At 34.2% G+C, this 23,592-nt stretch overlaps 2 protein-coding genes across 5 annotated transcripts; one reads left to right on the plus strand and one right to left on the minus strand.

Annotated features, from left to right (window-relative positions):
• The first annotated feature begins 1,166 nt into the window (after positions 1-1,166).
• On the plus strand, positions 1,167-12,668 carry LOC132628284 (uncharacterized). Of its 4 annotated transcripts, XM_060344083.1 has the most exons (16): positions 1,169-1,344; positions 3,094-3,234; positions 4,378-4,469; positions 4,683-4,779; positions 6,732-6,775; positions 8,596-8,684; positions 9,068-9,159; positions 9,240-9,386; positions 9,629-9,776; positions 9,870-9,946; positions 10,712-10,783; positions 11,047-11,094; positions 11,188-11,315; positions 11,406-11,562; positions 11,680-11,890; positions 12,190-12,668. In XM_060344083.1, the coding sequence occupies exons 1-16, from the start codon at positions 1,228-1,230 to the stop codon at positions 12,234-12,236; spliced, it is 1,707 nt and encodes a 568-aa protein (XP_060200066.1). In that variant the 5' UTR covers positions 1,169-1,227; the 3' UTR covers positions 12,237-12,668. The 4 variants fall into 4 exon arrangements, with proteins under 4 accessions (XP_060200067.1, XP_060200066.1, XP_060200075.1 ...); XM_060344084.1 differs by lacking the exon at positions 12,190-12,668 and having other exon boundaries at positions 1,167-1,344; positions 11,429-11,562; positions 11,680-11,870; XM_060344092.1 differs by lacking the exon at positions 4,378-4,469 and having other exon boundaries at positions 1,207-1,344.
• A 1,420-nt stretch (positions 12,669-14,088) lies between these two features.
• On the minus strand, positions 14,089-19,566 carry LOC132626940 (homeobox-leucine zipper protein PROTODERMAL FACTOR 2-like). The gene is made up of 9 exons (XM_060341984.1): positions 19,524-19,566; positions 18,833-18,897; positions 17,876-18,340; positions 17,621-17,722; positions 16,966-17,166; positions 16,694-16,880; positions 15,936-16,201; positions 14,891-14,986; positions 14,089-14,430 (listed from the first exon to the last, which is right to left on the minus strand). Exons 1-9 carry the CDS (start codon positions 19,564-19,566, stop codon positions 14,089-14,091), a joined length of 1,767 nt encoding a protein of 588 aa, XP_060197967.1.
• Positions 19,567-23,592: the final 4,026 nt, after the last annotated feature.

Here is a 23,592-nt window from a genome sequence, read left to right on the forward strand (position 1 = left end):
AGTTAGCATGGAACACTAAAGTACCAAAATAAAACGGGTTCAATCGAATCTAATATATTTTACATGAAATGCAACATATAGTGAGCAATCATTATAATTTCCGGAATTATTAAATGTTTAACTTGCAATTTCGAAAGCATAATAAGTTCAATGATAAATTTTTTGAAAGGTTGAACTCGTCAAATTTAAATTCTGAATAGAAGCTCACCGAACTACCCTTTTATTAAATAATGCAATATTACTTTGACAAGATATTACTTTCATATAAATTGGTTTTAATTATTTTCATCATTTTCTTTTACTTCCATAATTTTTCATTTTTTTGTTTTGTTGACAATTCGCTAATTTCCAAAGTTATTCCCAAACGCTTTATTTCAGGTAGAAAAAGAACAAACAATTAAGAGGTGAACAACAGAGACATTAATCCGGAAAACAGTAGCAGATAGTCGCAAATTCAGCCATTAATGCGACTTCGATAAATGACTGGAGAAGACATTACAAAGAGATCCATTTTCATCTAAGGTCCTTTAATTTTTCATTTTGTCTTTTACTTACTTCCTGTCTCAATTTATGTGACACTTAAAAAAAAAAAAAAAGAATAATCAGTTACAAGTTTAATGTCAAGCTTCCATGTTACCCTTAATAAAATGATCGGAATGATTTATAGCTACAAAAAGATCTACGACTCATTTTAAACACAAGTTTTAGTAGTGTTTTTTTTTTTTCATTTTCTTAAACCCCATGTTCAGTCAAAATATTATTTCCAAAAAATTATTCCCAAACGCCTTTTTCCTAATTATCAATTACTACTTCCTCCGTCTCGATTTAAATGTCTTATTTTCTTACTCCATCTCATATTACTTGACCACTTTCTCTTTTGCACGCCTCTTAAGAAATCATAAATAAAATAAGTATTTTACTAACTTACCCCTATCTCTAGTAACGTGGCCAAGTAATATGAAACGGAGGGAGTATTTGATTTTTCAAAAATAATATCTCTTAATAATTGAAACATTCACGTGACAAGTTAATATATTCAAAGCACATTTTAAAACTATAATCTTATTCTTAATTTAGGAAAACAAAATTCATTTTTTTTTTTTTTAATAAACTTAATGCAGGGTCAATTTTATAAAAAAGTAAGTACAAAATAAAATTTCAGAACACGAAGATATTAATCTGGAAAACGATAGCAAGTTGAGGCATTGACGTTACTGTTTGGATAAAATGGGGGGAGAAGAGAAATACAAAGAGTTTGATTATCATATAAGATGTTTATCTTCAAGTGCTAGAGACTCCAATTTCGCTAACGACCCTGTTTCCGATCCTTCTCTCCTCAATTCCGTCAGTTTTTTTCTTCTCTCTTGCTCTACACACACACACACACTAGTTCACATTGTTCAATTGATATAGAGGATTCATATAGTTAATATTAATTAATTTTGAAATTGACGAGTAAAATAGTTGAATTGTTGCTTGTGTTGTCATTTTCAGGTCAAAAAGTCCGTGTGATTTATATATAAAAGTGAGAAATCAAAAGAAATGTTGATATAGATGATTTATATATCCAATATTAAGGTGTAGCAGTTGATTGTGTTCATTTTTAGGTTAAAGTTGATTTATGTACAAGTGAGAAATCAGAAGATTTTGAGAAATTAGAAGATTGTTGATATATGTGATATATATATATATATATATTGTTAATATTATTAACTTATTTAGAGTTAAAGTGAGGTGTACCAGTTGAATTGTTGATTTTCATTTTCAGGTTACAATGTAGAAGTGAGAAATAGAAGATTATTTATATAGCTAATATTAACTCATTTGGAAATTGAGGTGTAGTAGTTGAACCTTTCACTAAATGTTTATGATTTATATAGATAAAATATTAACTATTTACCTTATCAAAAAAAAAAAGAAGAAGAAGAAGAAGAAGAAGAAGAAGAAGAAGAAGAAGATATTAACTAATTTTGAACTGAGGTGTAGCAGATGATTTATATAGCTAATATTAACTAATTTTGAATTGAGGTGCAGCAGTTGATGTAGATGGATACAAACGTTGTTGTTGTTGTTGTAGTAATAGTAGCAGTTGATGTAGATGATTTATATAGTTATTATGAACTAATTTGGAATTGAGGTGTATAGCAGTTTGATTTTGTTGATCGTGTTTGTCATTTCTTGTGATTTACGTAGAAATGAGAAATCAGAAGATTGTGGATATATATGATTTATATAGCCAATATTATTAACTCATTTGGAATTGGGGTGTATAGCAGTTGATTGTTGATTGTGTTGTTTATTTTTAGGTTAAAAGTGATTTATGTAGGTGAGAAATCAGAAGAGTGTTGATATAGATGACTTATATAGCCCATATTAACTCATTGAGGTGTAGCAGTTGATTGTTGATTGTGTAGTTCATTCTCAGGTCGAAGTTCTTTGTGATTATTGATATAGATGGTTATATACTAGCCAATATTATCTAATTTTGAACTGCGGTGGAGCAGTTGATGTTGCTGATTGTGTTGTTCATTTTCAGTTCAAAAGTCTTTGTGATTTATGTATAATTGATAAATGAGAAGATTGTTGATATAGATGATTTATATAGCAAACATTAGCTCATTTAGAATTGAGTTTGTGATTTGTTTAGAAGTGAGAAATCAGAAGTTTGTTGATATAGATGATATTGTTAATCCGATAATAACTTACTTCGAGTTGAGGTGAGCAGTTGATTGTTGATTGTGTTGTCATTTTCAGGTCAAACATCTTTGTGATTTATGTAGAAGAAAGTTAGAATGTGGAACCTAGTATAAATTACTACTAGTTGGACCAAAAAACAGATTTTTCAAGGGATTGTGAGATAACTTTTTCTTCCTCTCAATCATTCAAGATATTATGTGAATTAGTATATTACTGAATCTAATGAGCTAAACTTAATTAAAGTAAAAAGCAAAAGTTTTCTAGTTTTATAAGTGTTGCTTTAAAATCATGAGAAATCAGAAGATTGTTGATATAGATGATTTTAGCCGATATTATTAACTCATTTGGACTTGAGGTGTATAGCAGTTGATTATTGATTGTGTTTGTCATTTTCAGGTCAAAAGTCTTTGCGATTTATGTAGAAGTGAGAAATCAGAAGATTTGATTGCTAGGGTTTATCCTCATCTGAATAGGATATTTCAGCGATGTGTTTCTTCAATTACGCAGTCTCAAACCTCGAATGGTCTTCTTCTTTTGGTACTCTTTTCTGTGCTTTTACTTTTATGCTGTGTGCTATTTTAAACTGAACTTTTAATTGCACTTTGCACAGTAATAAGCTAAAATTGTTAGAACTTTCCAAATCTTTTAATATGTCGATCATCAGATACCTATTTCTGCAGGTAGAAGGTCAAATTTCTCCTTTTTGACTGCTTGTTTAAATCAATAGTTTGGTTTGCCAGAAAGAGACAGCTAATTATGCATAATTTCGGTGTAGCTCACTATGAGCAAGATGACGAGAGATTAAAAAGGACTAGCATTGTTACTTATTATTATCTAATGGGATAACTGTTAGCGAGCAACCTCAGAGGAAAAAAAACAGTCTTTTCAGATAGTTCTGACTTCTGAGAAAGTTCTGGAATCTGAATCTTGGCCGGTAGAACTATTTCAGTTGAAATTGTTAGAACTTTGAAATTTTTTGATGTATCAATTATCAGATGCTAATTTCTATAAGAATGTACAATTTCTCCTTTTAACCTGCTTGTTTAAATCAAATAATTTAGTCTGCCGGAAAGAGAGAGCTAATTATGCATAATTCCGGTGGAGCTGACAATAGCAAGACAATGAGAGAGATTAAAAAGGACTAGTGCTGCTATTATCTAAAGAGATAACTGTGTCATGAGCTACCTCGGAGGAAAAAGACAGCCTTCTCAGATAATTCTGAAAAGGTTCTGGAATCTGAGTCTTGGCTGGTGGAACTATTTCAGTTAGATTTTAACATCTTGTGCACTACCTTTATCAGTGTTGAAGGAGAATATGTAGTGCACTCAACAGGCACTCATGTATACATGTATGTCCATATACCTACATTTGCACACTTGGACATAAACCTTTGGTTGGACATAAAGTGCATAGTAATATGTGAAAGAGAATTTATGAACTGTCTATAGTGAACTTTGTTTTATGTGAAAGTGCTTCTTCTACACTGTTTTGAGGAAGTCACGTCGATTGCTTTAAAATTACCTCGTATTGTTATAAATGATTAATTTCGGGCCACTTTATGGCTGTATTGTTCCAAAGTAAACACTCATTAGTTATTTCCACTATTATGTTTTTTCTTTTTTCTTTTAAGGGACAAGGTATATATTAATGCTAAAGATGTCTTTTTTCGTTGTTATATAGGCTATACTCCAGTTTTTTCTTGACTTTGGAGATGTGGTCCTGCATGATGCTGATCCTAATTTACGGACTTTTTTTAAATCATGCTTGAGCCGGTAGGGAGAATGTCATTCCTTTTCTTTGTTAAAAGTTCGATGATATTCATTTGAGCTGAACCTTTCACAAACGTGGTAGTATGCTATAAGTATGCAATTAGAAGTTCCTCTTTTGATGTAGTTAGGTTGATATAGTTTTATTTTACCAGACATAGAGTAACTAAATCATTCTACTTCGTGGATTTGTTGAGCAATTCCTAATCCTTACTGCAGTGAGTTTGCAGACCCTATTGTTGCAGAAGCAACCCTTGACTTTCTGAATGCAAACAAGAAAAAATTTTCAAGTTCGTTTCCTACTTTGCTGCCCCAGGTACGTATTCAAGTTACGTTGCTGATAAGTAACTCCAATTTCTGGGAGTATAATGCTCAAGACATCAATTGTAACAAAGAGTGGAATAGCATCTTTTAAAGAATGCAAATTTGATCTTTGATGGCCAAAAGAAATAAAGAGTGCAAATTTGATACCTTCATGTGGTACTGTAATTTCTTTTGTATTGACACAGTGCAGGTGAAGTAAATCTCCTCTCCCCTCTCCTTTATTTCTGTAGTTAGTACTGATCTAAAAGAATCTAAAACATCTGTAGCTTTAACACATTTCTTTACCCTGATTGTATAAGTCATATTGCTGTAACCTGATGATAGATTGAGTCTGCTAACACTATTGAATAGTCTAGCAAATATGATATACATGCTACTCATCTAAAAAAAAATGATATATGCTACTCATCTAAAAAATTGATATATGTAATATTTCTAAACATGCAAATTCGTAAGAGTCCTGCGTATCATGCTGGCCTTTACTGTACACCTTTATCTGTCTAATATGCACATGTTAGCCTTCTGTTTCATCATAAGTTAACCTAGTATTGATTCTTCTCTTAGCTGCGGTCGTGTAGTGCAAACTCTTTCTAATTTTAGACTAGATCTTGTTTCTAATTTTAGTCTAGATCTTTCCATAGAATTTACTCACAAAAAGATGTTTACAGAAAAAGTTTTGGTACCTATGAAATGTTTTCGATTCTTCCTTGTCCAGGAAGCCCATTTTTTTTTTTTTTTTGAAACATAGAACATTTTCCCAGAACAGAAGGGCTTTAAATTGCACCAATGTAGTGAACCTGGATCCTTTCCTTATGTAATCTTAAGGCAGTGTAACCGTTACAATGCCTCAGACATAGTACGAGAAAATAACAAAAATGGTCCCTCATTTTTTTTTTGATGAAGTAAGATGTTGTCATTGATATAGGGCAACTGGAAGGTGCCATAGTACAGAAGCAAAAGCCAGAGGGCTTTTGAAGCCAAAAAAAATGTTAGTCTCCATTACATTAAAGCTATACTAGTACCATGGAGCTAACAAAGTCGAAAAAACCGTCAATGCTATTAACAAAAATGGTCCCTCATGTATTGGGGTAGGTTCAAAATGGTCTTTAAAATATGAATCCATGCAGTTTTGATCCTCTAAGTTTGCTGGAAGTGAGCACTTGTACTCTTCATTAGATAATTTAACAAACTCTGACTATTAGATTTAATGGGAACTATGAAAGAAAAGATTTAACTAGAAACACTACGAAAGTCCCGTCAAATCCTAGAAACCGAAACACAAAAAACTGTACCAAACACTAGAAATAGAAAGAAAAAAAGCAGAAATTGTACCTCATAAAGCGGCACCGGACTCCAAAAATTGACCAAAAATAGCAAAAACTACACCTCCAAATATGACTTCATGTTAAATCCATTTTTCTATTATATTTCCCCGAAATCTAACAAGCATAGTTTGTTAAACATCTGACGGAGACCAAAACTACTCACTTTTGACAAACTTAAAGGACCAAATCTGCTCAAGATTATATTTAAGGACCATTTTGAACCTACCCCAAAAAATAAGGGACCATTTTTGTCATTTTCTCAACATACTGCTACAGGTGAAATGATTTTGGATTTAGATCTCTATAATCATTTGAATGAATTATCCTTATCAAAAAATAAAAAAAAATAAAAAAAAATTATTTGAATGAATTATGACCTAAGTAGAGCGCCTTGGATACAAGGATGGATATAGCTGGCTCCAACTAATTTGGGATTAAGATGTAATTGATTGAATTCTATAATCATTTGAAATCAAGCATAATGTGCACCTTTTAAGCATATACTCAGATTTCTGTAAGAATGGAATATGCTGGTCATTTTGTCTATATTTTCGTTTGGGTGTTTATATCCACTTAGAAGCATGCAAGTGCTGTCATCTGATCTCTCACGACATTGCAGTTTTTCCCGTTATTGCTCAAGCTATTTGCATGGAATGGGGAGAAGTAAGTCTGATTGTCATCTCATTTTTTATATAAAGGATGTGGAATTCTTTAGAATTGTGCCAATGAATGGATAGATTATGTTACTATATTGTTTCTTTTATTTCATTGCTCTGTATCTTATAATGGAGAATCAAACTTGACTTTGAAACGGAGAGAAAATAACTTGGCCCAATATCCTTATTCTTTTCAGCTTCTTTTTGTCTTTTCTTTTAAAAATTGTGCTGAAATAGATTTCCGTTATTGCACTATATGAATCCAAGATTTGTCATTTTAATAATGTAGAACAGATTGGTTGCTGCTCTGTTTTACATGGAGTGATCCATTAACCTGTTGCTTGTTCTGGCACATGCCTGTATAGGGCTCTTTATTTATAACTGTGATGGCAATGCCCATGAAGGGACTAAACAGTTCCTTTTCACTTCCTAAGTTTTTGTCCCCAGGGCTCAGTTCAAGTGGCAAAGGTTGAGGGACTTATGACTTAAGGTCACAGGTTCGAGCTTTGCGCCATGCACAAATTATGGAGAAGGTAGAGGGGCGGGCTCATTATCCCTGAGTTTCGAGGGCTGCGGTTAGTCTTAACAGTTGGCCCCAGCCGGATTTCTCAGTTATAATAAAATTAATAGTAGTATCATCCTTCAAGAGTTGGTGTTACAGCTACAAGACCAAAGACTTCTTAGCTTCTTGAGTTTCTTAAATTTAGAACACTGCATCACTTGCCTCTTGTCCTATTTTGGAGGAGGATCAGATACTAACTCGATCAAGAACACTATCTTTGTTTTGGTCCTTTTGGATGCAGAAGACAGAAAAACTCTGAAAAGAAGGGGGACGCAGCAAGAATTTAATCCATCAAATAACGTTAATTACTGTTAGCTCAACATATGAAGAAGAACTCCATCGAACTCATAGGTTCTGACATCACAAACAATATATTCACGTCGTGAAAAACTACAATGAAGCATAGGAAGTGCTAATATACTTAGAAGTGCTCTGGAAAACATTATTAAGACGACTAGATGTCTAAATCTAATGCAGAAGTCTTCTCCTCTTCTTTTCTGATATGCAACTTGGCCCTATAAAAGTGATTGAAATAATTGTAAACCCTAAGAAGTGTCAAATTTTCTTTTTTCATAGATCCAACTTGTGCCCTATTCCCTAAAGAAAGAAACAATAGTTCAGAACAGTGGTCAGTGTCCAAAAGAATGATACAAGTGTGAGTTTAGTGAGAATTGTCTGAATCTTTTAGAAAAATATAGAGGTATAGGAAAGTGTCAACCACATGTCCAGGACCATTGTCATGTTGGACTTGAGTATGACTCCCTAGTGCAACCTAAAATTTGGTGTCCATGTTTTCTCTTATTTGTAGAATTCTGTAGTTAACCGGATTCTCCCAAATTTGATTTTCCATCATGGATGTAGGCGACATCTCCATGATTGCAGGAGTTTTGCTTGAATTCTCATGTGTGTTCTTCAGCTATAGAAATTGACCCTAGTGAGACCTCCAGCACGCTAAGCCATATGATGAATGGGCACTTTGCAACATTTGATGTCTCATATTTTTGGACTATTTGGTGTACTTATGTTATGCTGGGATAAATAATTTGGAAGTTAATCAACTGTCAAAGAGGAAGGCTGGAGGTGGAGAGGATAATGTATAGTGCCTTTTCTAGCTAGTTTCTCCTCAATTATTTCATTTTGTTGTTTAGTCCAGTGGCTAACAGAATTTGCTGTATGGAGTACTTAATCTTTTACAGTATGATAGACTTAAATCTCTTCATGTTTACGAAACTGCACTTAACAAATACTTTTGATCATCGATGCAGATTGGAAAAAGCATTTCATAGAATATGTCCGGCTTTGATTTCCCAGGGGTCATTTCTTCCACAACTTCCATCGATCGTTGACTTGCCTAGTGAGTGTTACTTTATGTCTTTCTTGCTCATCCTAACTCCAAAGGAGAAAAAAGTAAAACAATAAGATCAGGGTTGTACATGACTTTTATGAACTGAACAACAATCGCTGTTATACACTTTTACTTACCTTAATAAGTGGCCCCACTCCCTCCCTAGAAGGCATCAACCTTGGCTCATTGGCAATGGCTTCTGATTTTACTCTTTGAATCGTTCCAAAAAGACTTATGTTTTATCTTGCAAAGTGATATTTGACCAAAAAACAGAATTTACTTTTGTACTTTAAGCTGTTGTTCTATCAATTTTCCAGAAAGATCCATTAGTGATGCATTCTAGTTGTTCCTCTTTTTATGCGAGTATAAGACATTTTCTTCATCTTTGCCAGTTTTGGTTGTGGCACTGGAAAGGGTGGAGAAGAGTTCAGGATCACTGGTTGGCAGTGGCATAGCTTCAATGCAGAAGAGTACAGCTCCAGAGGTTATTATCTACTTTTCTGAATTATAGATTACTGAATTTTCCGTATTTTGGATGATTGAGGAGATTCCTCTTGGTAACAGATGTTGTTAGCGCTCATGGATGAAGCATATACTGGATCAACCATAGGAGATGGAGGAGCGGACTCTGAATCAGAGGATAGCTCCACAATTGCAGTAGCTGATCCATTCTTTCTTGAGCTTCTCAAGGATGAGAATGATGGTCTAGCTGTATGGTCTTTTCTATGTTGTAAACTCTAGATTGCTGCAGGTTTGCATGCTGTAAAAGAGATTAGACTTTAGAGTAAAACCACTAGTTTTATTTAGCTAGAAAAAGTGCAAATAACTATGTCTCAGTTCCAAAATGTCAATCCATGCTTCCTTTGATGATATCATCTACTAGATCATCCTATAGTTGGTTCTCTTACCAAGTTTTTCTGATTTGAATCTTTCATGGCGATCTTGATCTTTAGGAACGCCATTGGGCTTCTCCTGCTGTAACTGCGACTTTACAAGCAGCAGTTAGTGCGCCTATGTCTGATAGGCTGAAACAAGCACTGAGAATGACACCTCGACTGCTTGATATATATACTGCTATAGCAATCCGGGAAGTTGATGACTGTAAGTTCATCCATTTTATGCACTAGAGGATTTTCTTTTAATAACGAGGATACAGCTTTCCGAAGTATTTGATTCATTACGTTTCTGTTGCAGCTCTTCTATGTGCTCTGGTTCCCCTACTTATGGCAAGATATTCCAATCTATTTCCAGAAAAATTATTCTTGTACGAGGTATCTAAGTTCATCTAGATAAATTGAAGATTGCCTTCTCAAATGTATTTTCATGTTGATGAGGCAATATTCTATTGGAGAAATCCCTTATGCTAGCTCTATACATTAGCATTAGCATTTTGTTATTGCTATATAGTTTTAAAGGTGCTTGGATTAGTGTTCCCTTTGTGTAGAGCAAAGGTACGAGTGGCTCCTTTCAGTGGAGCAGATTGCCCTGCTTCTTCTTTTCAGGCCTTCTCATGATTTTAAAAATGAAGTTTGCTTTTTTGTCTAAGAATTATTCCAAGGAATTGAAGTTTATACTCAAAACTGAATATATCCATGCAAAGTAGGGATCTAGTAGCTCAGTTGGTTGACTACCTGAACTTTCACCTTGTTGGTGAGGGTTCGAATCCCCACGTTGTAATCCCCTCCCCCATTTCCCCTTCCCCTACCCACTATGTAATTTAGAAAAAAAAAAATTAAAAAAAATATATCCATGCAACGAACCATGGTGTCTAATTATGGATATATAATTCTGTCCTTGTTTGTAGAGTTTTAGAAAGAGGAGACTTTCACTGATACAAAAGAAAAAGTTAAGGAAAGAAAGACAGGAAGAAAGGAGCATTTTTGAACGGGATAGTTACGCTTCATCTCTTATAGAAGGATCCTTCTCCTAATGCTGGGGCCCTTTGAGTGGATGTCACTTTTGCACAGTATCCTATTGGTCATTTTTACTGTTTGAGTGTACTTGAATTAGTGATAAATTCCTACACATATTTGTAGGTGCAAAAGAGGATCTTAGAGCTCATGCTTGCTGCCTTTAGTCGAGCTCCCAATTTCATTGCACTTCTGAAGGTATTGTCTTAATTACACCTCGCAAATCCTCATCTTTAATCTTTTATAGTAATTCAAGATCGAGAGTGGTTAGAATTGTAATTAAGTGCATTCCTGCATGACCAGAGCATCTTCTGTGTCTTCTATTTTTCCATATCTCATCTCATAACTTATATATTTAATTTCTTCTCAATGAATCATAAGACCCGTGATCCCCTTTCTTTCCTTTTTACTTTCCCTTTTTCCTCGATTTCATGTACTTAGCCAACCTTATATTTGTGCAGAAGCCTATAGTGGACAGACTTGGAGAAGCTTATGATAGTCCGGCAAAGGTGATTAGACTGTCTTTCCCAAGTCACAATAAGGCATATAGTCTCTATCTCATTTAACCCGAAAAAATTGACAAAAGATAAACTGTTCTCCAGACTGAATTGGCATTACAATTATGCTGGGCAATTGGGGAGTATGGAGGTGGTGGTGAAGCCCACAAAGATGCTGCTCGTGAACTCTTCGAGAGCTTGGAATTGCTTCTGTACGAAAACCTTTCGTCAAGGTAGACTGATCGACTGCTTTGCGAACATTAGAGATTCATTTTAAGATGCCACTCTTTACTGATTGTTCATGTTTTCCTTTTGCTGATAAGCCGTCTGGGTCTGCGTGAATCAGCTCTTGGGTCCGATTCTGCAAAATTCAGAAAATCATCACAATCAAGGCTATTATGTTTTGTGGTGACTGCCATTGCAAAGCTTGCCACGTATCACCGCGAACTGTTGCCCAGGGCCCGTGTATCCTTGACAAAGGTTAGCGTAAGCTATCACCTTCAAGAAAAATAGGCTTTCATGGCAGCAGTTTGATCATGGTGGTAAAATGTCTGAGATTTTGGATTTTAAGCTTAATTTGGTCAATCTGGTTGACAGGTTGCACGTTCGCGAATCTCAGATGCAAGGGTGTGGAAGCGTGCACGTGATTATTTGGGTCTGATGAATGAACCTGCTATATGTTTGTCTGTCTTGGGCCCTTGTGAATCTTCAAGTAAAGGGACGCAGAAACCTGGCACTGTGAATTGGAGTGAAGGGGGAACTAAAATGGTTTCTCACCTTCCATTTTACCTTTTAGGTGAACAAGAAGGTAAGCTGAGCGTAACTTTTTTTTTTCTTCATTTCTTTTGGGATGACCGAGAATCCGTACGGAGCCAACTCTTTGGGCCAACCGCTGCCTTCGGAACTCAGGGATGATAGGCCTGCTCCTCTACTCTTCTCCACTTATATATTGGATTTAGTTCAATTGGCGCAAGACACGAACTTGTGATCTAAGATACAAGTTCCTCAACCTTTGCCAATTGAGCTAACTTAATATTACTTGAACTTTGATTTTTCAATGAAGCAAACTTGAATCGTTATTGATGATGTAGAAAACATGATACGCAGGTCCGCCCCATGATTTCTCACTTAGGGATGTTCTTCCTGGAAGATAGTGTATCGTCAGGAATTGCTTGCGATTTCATTACACATTCCGGTTGAGTACAGAAAACAGAGAACAATGTGTTTGAGCAAAGAAGATTTGATAATCTGGGAGGTGCCGTTAAGAAATGGAGTTTCTTCTCCTTTCTGATTTAAGCCATGTTCCGTATGAGAGATTATAAGTAATTTATTTGGTCTTCTTGATGTACCAAAATAAAAAGATCTAAAATAGTCCATTTGTGTCCACATTTTGCTTTTTGTTATTTGATTGAGGGATGGTTTTGCTTTATGCTGGAGCATTAGAATAGGAAAATGTACATAAACTCATGTTTGCATGTATGGTTTTGGTTATTGAATGCCTTCTTACTTACAAGGGTAGGTTGGCTTTACTTATCACATGTAGTGTCAGATAACTGCCTTATCATCAATACAATACCTTTTTCTTTTTTGGGTGCAGAGAGATTATCGTCCCATTTTATGTGATGGTGTTTGGTCTTTAATTTTTTCCCTTCAACTCTTTTGGCGCGGCAATTTAGATTTCGCTCGTTTTACATTTATCTTGGCATATGTATCGTAACATTTCACAAGTTATGCCAGACAAGTCAAAACTAGAAAACGACATAAGTTTAGATTTCGCTCGGCATATGTATCATAACATCCCATAAGTTGTGCCGGACACGGCAAACTTTCAACATGCAACATAATCTGAAAAATATTATACAACTTATGTCGTATAACTTAATTCCTACAAAACTTACGTCAAGTGAGGCAAAAGTTTAGTTTCCAAAGATAAAAATGTTATAGAATTTATGCCAAGCGAAGCAGATCTGGATATTTTCATTAAATGAGCAAATGAGCAGCATGTCACAAGTTATGCCAGACAAGCCAAAATTAGAAAGCGACATAAGTTTAGATTCCGCTCGGCATATGTATCATAACATCTCATAAGTTGTGCCGGACACGGCAAACTTTCAACACGCAACATAATTTGAAAAATACTATACAACTTATGCCGCATAACTTAATTCCTACAGAACTTATGTCAAGTGAGGCAAAAGTTCAGTTTCTAAAGATAAAAATGTTATAGAATTTATGTCGAGCAAAGCAGATCTGGATATTTTCATTAAATGAGCAGCATGTCACATATATGAGGGGGAAAAATTAAAGACCAGAGTGTTTGAGGGGCAATCCGTGCACGGTGTTTGATAAAGAGAAATATCTATGACTATAAAATCATGTCAGGTAAATTAAAAAATTTAAAGTTAAACTGTATCTAAATTTAAAATGTCACGTGAGACATTTATGTATAAAGTTGGCTTATTACTTTTGCAGTTCAAACTTTATACATTTAGGTATAAAAATAGGCTTCACAGTCCCAAACTTTGAACCTGTTTGTATGAAGTTTAAACTATCAAACCTTGGACTTCAGTTGTTTGAAGTTGAGATTAAGTGTGAAGTTGGCATAACTCTAGCACTTTGAACCTCCACGACTGAAGGTGGTTCCATTTTTCTTTGAACCAGAAACAATTGCTCGTGCCACTAAACAGAAAACACAGTTGCTATGCAGTGCATGAGTTCTCATCATGAAGAAACAAGAAGAAGACGAAAGCGAAGCAACTGCAACAGCACAGGTCTAAAGTTCGCCAACACTAGCTACAAGTCAAATACTTCGGAAAACTTGAACATAACCTCAATAGCACATGTAAAATCGGCTACTAAACTCATGATTGTCACGTCCTGACGTCCAACCGAACCTTCTCTATTAACTAAGTTAGAGAGAAAAAAACTAGGGAAAATATTCTTTAGATGCCAAGCATCCTCTCATCTCAGTAAAGAAGAAAATCAGAAAGAAAACAAAATAATGTCTCAGCATGCAGAGTTGAGCAACAATGAAGCCTTGATGAGGGAGACTGTTTCAGATACGAGTCTGTTTGCTGTAAACACCGAGTGTGGGGGAAGATACTGCGGCGTTAGTAGTTCTTCATCCATCAACTGAAATGCCACTGTTAGAACACTTCCCTCAGAATTACAAGGGAGGACAGAAAATCCTGAAGCCAACATGGCTACACCATCAGAGTCTTTGCCTTCCAAAATATACTGCACAGCTGAGGCATCAACTGGTGCATAAATTATGTACATTCCTGTTGAATCTGTGAAGGTTTCTTGCAGGTAAAAAATTTCTGACTTGTCTGGTCTTCCATTTGGAGGCTGTTGATCAAGAAAACTATTAGAAACTTTGCTTCATTCCTCATAGAATTCTAAATAAAAAAAAGTTAGGCGATTCTTTCCATTGACTAAGTGTTTAGAGTTATCCGGTGCATGTACTGGTGGGAAGTAGCAGGTATCCGGTGGAATAGTCGAGGTGGCCACAAGCTGACCCGAACTCCACCATTGTACAACAAAAAAGAAAGAATTCTAAAATCAAAACGAACTATGCACTTCTTTCCAACTTATGCGACATAGCTTGACTTTACACAAAGTTTAAGAAAGAAATAGAGACTTTTGAAACTTGCAGTCTTAAACATGTCATAATCTTTGTGGGCCTAAAGAAATAGAGACTTTTGAAACTTGCAGTCTTAAACATGTCATAATCTTTGTGGGCCTATAAAAGCTTTTCAACAGTAAAATGAAAAGTGATACTCTTTATGGAATAGAGGGAGTATCTTACCTCCAACATGATTAGTGAAACAGAGTTTGCAGGGTCTCTTGCTGAAGAAATATGTAGTGCATCTCGAGTCATACACCCATAGGAGAGTAAATCCCACTACAAAAATATTTAGTAGCCTATGAAAAAGTGATATACCAAAATATATATGAAAAGTGGCATAAGTTCATAATGCAAATTGCAGTACTGAAGATGGATGGAATTAGTGCGAGTTTTAATTGACCGGATAAACTCTATTAAATAAACTAAGAAACATTTTATGAGCTAATTAAAATCAAGACTATGAGGCCACGATAGTGTTGTGATGGCCTAGGCACAATTTTCAAGGTATTGTCCTCTTTGGTCCACCCTTTGGGGCCTCACGGTTTTGTCCCCATCAACTTTAACCAGAGGCGCCTTGACAGTTGAATCCTGAACTCACCCTTTTATGGTCCCTAACTTTCCTATATTGATGGTGGCATATCTCTAAGGGAAGCTTCAGAACGAACCCCTTTTGAGTTCAACTGCCATGATAGTGTTGTAGCGGCCCAGGCACAATTTTCAAGGTATTGTCGGCCCAACCTTTGTGGCCTCACAGTTTTGTCCCCTTTTAACTTAAAGGTGTATTGCAGTTGAATCCTAAACTCGTCCATTTATGGCCCCCTAACTTTTCCTGTCTTATTCCAATGTAAAATTTGTCAAAGGCAAGCTTCATAATGAGCCCTTTTGAGTTCAACCGCTGGCGGACTGTGGGTTGTTACAATGTCCTGTTAAGCATTACTCTTTTTAAGGTTCAGGAACAGATGGTAAGCTGGTGAAATGTATTGGCATTAAGTATAATCTGTACTGGAACTAAGTAAAATGACAATATGTCCAAAGATAAGCTTGCCTTGAACAAATGTTCCAATTATCTATTCATGTGTATATTTGTATCATTGAAAACATAAAACTGGTGCAAAGAGAACAAGAAAAACAAGTGGATCTGCATTCTGCTCTAAGAAAATAAGAAAACGCACTACTACAGTATACTAGCATGGCTAAATGATCAAAGATATCTGCAGCAGTGTACCTTGCAGCGATTTGCTCCTGCTCGAAGGAACTGAAAAACGTCGTTTTGTGGGATTGGTACCCACACGGAAGTTGAAATCGTTACTGCAACACCACGAGGGGTTCCTGGATCATCTAAATTCATGCTTGTTTTCACAAAGATATCTTCACCACCATGTATACTTAAGGGCATCCATTGGTTTTCACTGCACGAGATAAAAATATCATTGTAACTTCTGATCATTCGTTCAGCCAGCTTCATTAAATTCTTCTGTCCTTCCCCTATGTCTAAAAATATGAAAAATAACATGATAAACGCCAATAATCAGTACTAAATCAAGTTCTTTTTTTCTTCACAATTAGACATCTTGAAGAATGAAAAGGGAAAGGTCATTTACTATACGAAATATCTTAATTTCGTTTTCTGCTATATTTTGGGGCCATTCATACCCTTGCTATTAGCAAATTGTCTTGTATTTTCCCTTTACTTTAAAAGATTTCCAGGGGGAACGAAGTTGATTCCATGTGACCAAATACTTCAGGAAAAGAAGTCCAAATTAACCCCTCTACTTTTAACTATAGTTTAAAATTACTTTTTGAACTTCAGGCTGGAGCTTTGTTAGGATTAAGGGACACGATGCTCATGACGTAAGTATGAATGACTCCAAAGTATAACGGAGGAAAAATTTGAGATATTTTGTATTGTAAAGAAGTACTGTTGACCTTTTTGTGCCGAATGAAAACAACAAGGATTTAGAGAAAAAAAGCAAACCAGCTTACTGATGTCTTGCAAAGGTTGTTGCAATGGTTGACCATGTTGTTTATGCAAAATTGCACGTCTGTCATAATGTCTCTCCATGGTCATCATCCAACGCTTTGCGCTGAATGCAATCCCTGATTTAAGCGTCTGCCTGAACATTTCGGGAACCAAACCGTTGCAGACTACATTATTCTCCACCCAAGTAACCTAAAATTTGACACAAAATCTTTATGATTAAGGCACTAATTAACTTGGAACTGAAATTTTGATGATTAAGATGTATTCATTTTACCAATGATAATCCATTTTGAAGCCCTTGGATTAGGCATCCGGATGGTCTTCTTTGACACCGGACTAATGGACTAGGAAAAACACTCTCTAAGGAGACATCAGCTACTAGCCAAGTATTGAAATCTAGTTGTCGAGAGTGCCTCGCGAAATAGACCTCCCGGGGCCTAATAAGTGGAGAAGGAAGATGAAATTGTGCTGTCATCTGAAATAAAACCAAACAACAACAACTACGCCTTAGTCCCAAACAATTTGGGGTCGGCTATATGAATCCTCACTAACTATATGTTTCCTCATTTAAGCTCAATTCATATCATCCGGAAAAAATAAAACAATCTCCCTATTTGCTTAGATGCACCAACAAGCCAGGTGCTTATTGAAATAACAAGCCTTGAGAATTTTAAGTAAGAAGGAAGCATTTGTGTGTGGCTGCTATAAGACGAATCTATGATTTAGATTGAGTCAGTGAGTTCAAAATAGGTGCAATCTTATTATATGTAACATTTAGGTTTTCTTTTACATATGTATATATAGTTCGAGCTGAAAGCAACGTGCAACCTGTGTGTGTACAAATGTATATGTAGCTAGAGAGTACTTCCACGTGATTCAAAATGGATTTATTTCTAAACAAGATCAGACAAGTGCTAATTTTAGATTACCACTTGTAAAGCTCCATTAAGATTTCCATCTCCTCCTGTCAATAGAAGTCCAATATTTGTTGCTTTTGAAACAATGTTGGAGAACACACATGACCACTGGTCCTGTTTTCACAATAAATTTCATATTTTCAATTGATCAACAAAACTCAGAACAAAAAGGTTAATAGTACTATGGTTATCTACTGTTCAAAAATATTGCCGTACCCGTGTCAGATCCTCCAAAAAATGCACTACTTTTGAGGCTCTGACACGTACCTTAGACAGTATTTCTGAAGAGTCCGAGCAACACAAGTATCTGTAACTTACGACATCCATCAACATATGCACAAGGTTGATTGGATCCACAAGGACAATCCCAATAGCTCTTGATGCTTCGATTTCAGAGGGCGTCGTTGAATTTTCCATCTCAATTTCGACGTTTCCATTAAAGTTTGGCACGTCAATAGGCCCTCCATTTGCAAGGAATTGGATTATTTCCTCTAAAGTCGGATCAAGATGAACGAATCGTCGCTTATACTCTGCTTCATTGAGTACCTCTGTTTGCTTATTAGTGTCAAATAGCCATAATGGTTCTTGTTCTTGAGCCATTTGCCTTAGTTCTTCACTTGCTGCTAAGGCAAGATCAACAATTTTGGTTTTGTATACTTCAGCACATACTGAAACTGATAAAAGGAGATCACTTGCTCTAGGCATATTGTCCCTTTCCAAGACTTGCATGGACTGAAAATCAAAGTAATTAGATTTCTTATCATACAAAAATTTGTACATCAAATTGCATACACAATTTTGCCCAATACTCATGATATTGATGTTTCAAGATAGATAATATTCATTATTTGACAATATCGATATGTTGCTTGGATCCACCATTGATGTTGTCGCGCCTGTGTCGGATCCTCAAACAATGCATATCTTTTGGAGGATCCAACACACACCAGGTGACTATTTTGAAGAGTCTGAACAACATAGGCCAATATTAGTGAAGTTTAGTATATATTTGTGACTTTGGTCGAAACTTCAGTATTTGAAAGAATGGTGATATTGGCAAAACTTGTTAAAATAATGGTTGTCACTTGTAGAACTTCTTCCAAGTGAAATTCATTTTTCAGATACTCTTTTTTTGTAAACTTCAACCAGATACTATCCAAATGACTATATCTTAGTTCTAACATAGTTGTTATTTTGGTGAATGTAGTATTCAATAATATATACCTCTGAATATCCATAGTGCTCCAACCCTGGTTTGTCTTCAGGAAACATCTTGTAATTTGGAGAACCTAATAACAATAACAACTCTCATTAAATGATCTATCCGAAATTAAAAACATGAAAAGATTGCTATACTTAAAGTCCTTATTAAATTCTAAAAACCCCAATTATGCCACTTTTTCCAAAAAAAAATAATACTTAATGAGAGAAAAAAGGCCGTAATTAATAGAAATCTGGACATTTCCGACGAATTTCATTGAGAAATATGCGTGTTTTTAGTAGTGATAACCTATACAGAATAACAAATTAAATGAGAAGTATATATACATGGTGACATGCATGCCCATGCATTATATTAGTTGATAAGAAGCAAAATTAATCAAGAAATGAATCATACTGAATATTGCTTGCTGTGTGACTCTATTATTCTTCTCTTGCTCTAGGGTTTTTTTATTCATTATAAAATATACGGAAAAGGCTCGTAAATACCCTTTACCTATGGAAAAAGACTCGTAAATACCCTCCTTGCACCTTTGGGTCTAAAAATACCCTTAAGGTTTGTTTTTGGCTCAAAAATACCCTTTAAACTAACAGAAAAAAATTGGCTGTTTAAAAAGACACGTGTCATTTTTTAATTGGTGCCATATTTTAACTCAAAAATAATTAAAACCCACCCAAGTTTTTAAACCCAAACCCGTTTTCACCTCAACATTAAACAATATGTTCTTTTTCTCCATGGTTCTGCCATGGTTCTTCTTTTTCTCTTTCTTCTTCCTCTTCTTTCTTCCAAACTTGTTTATCAAAATCTACTGTTATCTTTGCATAAGTTTGTTTCTTTTATGCGAAAATGTCTCTTTTCATTGTTTTTGTTGCTGCTTAAGTGATGTAATGGTGATTAGTAACCATTTTTTATGTAAAATTTCAGATTTAAAAGTAACCATTTTTTATGTAAAATTTCAGATTTGAAGTTATGCAGTTAGTATTTCAATGGTGATATGTTAAAATGGAGGTTGACTATATCCATTTGGTTTTTGAAATTGTAAAATTTGGTTTATATTGAAGGCTATTTTGTTGCTGCAAAATAAGACTTTACATAGTCATTTGATGTATAATGCTAATGAGTTATAAGGCTTGATGCAAAATAAGCTAGTACTGGCATATTCTCAAGCTAGTTTCTATACCGCCAATAGGGTTATAAAGGTTGATACTCAAGCTAATTTCTACCTGCCCTCATTTTTTTTAGCACCAGTTCTTTTTAGCCAATGCAGCTAGTGATTTTTTTGCGGCCATTGTGTGGAGATTACCAAATATTATTGTGAGTCCAATCACCTCCATTTCAGGGGAATGAAGTGTCACAAATATTACTATTGCATCAGTGAATTGAAAAGCGCATCAAATTGAATGTTGAAAAAGAAGAACCATGGAGAAAAAGAACATATTGTTTAATGTTGAGGTGAAAACGGGTTTGGGTTTAAAAACTTGGGTGGGTTTTAATTATTTTTGAGTTAAAATATGGCACCAATTAAAAAATGACACGTGTCTTTTTAAACAGCCAATTTTTTTCTATTAGTTTAAAGGGTATTTTTAAGCCAAAAACAAACCTTAAGGGTATTTTTAGACCCAAAGGTGGAAGGAGGGTATTTATGAGCCTTTTTCCATAGGTGAAGGATATTTATGAGCCTTTTCCGTAAAATATAAACTATCCACTATGTAAATGACGATGAGAGGAGACTGCTCGATAATCGGTACTTTTGTAACAACAAGGTAAATATTTTTTAACCAATTTTCTTTGAATCAGACCCACATTTTAAATTAATCTTTTCATATAATTCTACAATATTTAAATATATATTTTGAAATATCATCAAGTTGTTTTAAAATATACCAGATAATTTAGGAGGACTGGGTATTATAATAAGAAGCCTTTTTGAGCAGGCCAGCTTATGTAATACAGATGGAAAGACTTTGAAAAGCATGGATAATGTTATTTTTTCCTAATTTGTAAATCAGTTAAATTATTTCAGGATAGTTAAATTATTTCAGGATCTTAAGATACTCGATTAGATTGTTGATAGAGCCTTTTTTTCCCGCTCGATGTCCACTATTCGTTTTGGGGCCCGACTAATCAAGATTCACTAAACAAATTTTACTTTGGCATAAACACTTCCTTCCAAAAGTTATCCCTACCAAACACAAATTTCTGTTTTAAAATTGGCAAATGTGATTTTCAAATTGATTAGCCAAACACACACTGTTACTCTCCAAACAAAAAAACACTTTTCTAAAAAAGTAGATTTCGAACGCTTGGCCACACATACTATGGATGCAACTCTTTGACAACAAGTTTATCATAATTTAATATTTTCGACGCGGAACATAGATATTTATGTGAAAATTCAATTAAATTTTAACAATTTTCTGTGAGTTGGGGACAAACTTTGAATTCATATTTTCATATAATTCTACATATATTTAAATATCGGTCAACTAAACTTTTTTTAAAAAACAGATAATTTAGGAGGAATGGAGTATTATAATAAGAGGCCTTTTTGAGCAGGCAAGCTATAGAGTGCAGCTTATAAAACGCCGTACAAAAGCATGGATAATGCCATTTTCCTAATTTGTAAATGAGTTAAATAATTTCAGGATCTTAATTCGTCATATTGCTGTTATTATACTTCATGCTAGTTTTTGAAATATAATCGATCGGAATATTGTGGACATTATTAAATCTCCTACACTCTCTTGGTAGATAAGTTTTTTTAAAGTTTAAGTTCTATGAATTACACCATCAGATAAATTGACCTACAATAATAGATAACTCTTCCTATTAAATATTTGATATGGTAATCCAGAAAAATAGACCGAAAATAACCAGTCAAATTTACATATATTCAAGCGCAGAGCTAGAAGACAACTTAGGGGTTTGGCAGAACCCCTAATTAGGTTTATAGTAAATCCTATATGTTACGAAATTCATTAAATATATGCAAATTTAAAAAAAAAAAATTAGAATCCAATTATTAACACCTATAGTCATTGTAAAATTCAAAACCCATAAAGTTTAGATCCTCCTTGGCTTAAATTCTTCCATTTTTGCTTCTTCCACTTAATGAACTTTTACTTGGGAATATATTCATTTTAATTTATTTTTATGTTAGTTCCCCGAAATATACTACTGCTAAAACATGCATCATGCTACTTGGGATTTCGTCAAGTGTTAGAATTGGTAACATAATACTTATATTTTAGACTATCTTCAAAATACTGCTTGTAGCACTAATTAAATCTCCTGCAACTTCTTCGTTAGTGAGGCTTTTGCTTTCATTCTCATGTTTACTGTTTTATATTCTATTTTCTTCTGAATTAGTCTAAAACTATTCTATATTACGTATTAGACTGCCAACACACTGCTAAGAACTAGAGCCTTTACAAAATAGTTGTAAATTAAAATTAACATAAATTACGTTAAACATTTCTTATAATATGTATAATTTAGTAAATTCCAGATATCCTATGTATTTTTAAATCAGACACTTACACGGTTACACCCCTGTACTATGGAAATCCAACGCATGCAGATATTTACTTGACCAATATTTTCATTTTACTAGGGTGTTAATTGTGTAGTATATTCATAATTAAGTATGTTAAAATATAATTACAAAGAATAAACTAAAATTCGAAATAGATGAACATGCCTTTATGTAAGATTTTCACTGCATGATAGGTTTAACTTTTTTAGAATATTTTATTATACTTTTGTATGATTTCTATTGTTCACAGTATAGACAATTAGGGTAATATAGAGAATGTATCTGCGCTTAAATCATATTATAAGAATGTCTTTTTTTTTTCTTTGTGAGAAAGTGATTTGCATATCACTGTATTTAACAATACCAATTATTTCAAGAAAAAAAAATATATTCTTAAAAGAGGATTTTATGTGAAGAACAATGATTTGGACGCACGTGAGTGAGTGATCATGATCATGAGATTGCTTAATCAATATCCCTCAATTAACGGATCCGGCTCCTTTCCATTACCCTTTCTCTCCATTTCGTCAAGTACTCATTTAGATGAGAAATATGTGTCCTATTTAATTTTTAAAGGGCAAGATTTTATTACACTAACAAGTATATTAACCATAGTTAAGTAAATAATTTTGGAAAACCACTCTCCAACTTTGAAAAGAAAAAAATATTCCCCCCAATTTTTGATACCCATTAATATCATTAATTACATCTTATATAACAATATTTAAATGTTAACTTGTAGGACTTTTGGTGGCAGTAAATTTATTTTTGAAATATTATGTTGAGAAACAATTAAGGGGAAAAATTTCAATGTTGAAAAAAAAACCACAAAATAAAAAACAGAAAAAAAGGAAGAAGAAGAAGAAGAAGAAGAGGAGAGGTCATCAGCCTGTTGTGTGTTTGAAGGAAAAAAAGAAGAAATCTTTTAAGCATGTTCTTTAATCTTTTTCTTGTTTTATGAAATAAAATAAAACATTGTTCAAAACCCAAAATGTTTTTGAAGACTACTGTTATCAGGCTAAACAAACACGTTATTAGGTTCATGTTCTACAATTTTAACATTTAAATATTGTTATATAAGATGTAATTAATGATATTAATGGGTACCAAAAATTGTGGGGAGTATATTTTTCTTTCCAAAGTTGGAGAGTGCTTTTCCAAAATTATTCACTTAACTATGGTTAATTAATATACTTGTTAGTGTAATAAAATATTGACCTTTAAAAC

Source organism: Lycium barbarum, chromosome 1 (genome assembly GCF_019175385.1).
Source record: "Lycium barbarum isolate Lr01 chromosome 1, ASM1917538v2, whole genome shotgun sequence".
In the NCBI taxonomy this organism is placed as follows: Eukaryota; Viridiplantae; Streptophyta; class Magnoliopsida; order Solanales; family Solanaceae; genus Lycium; species Lycium barbarum.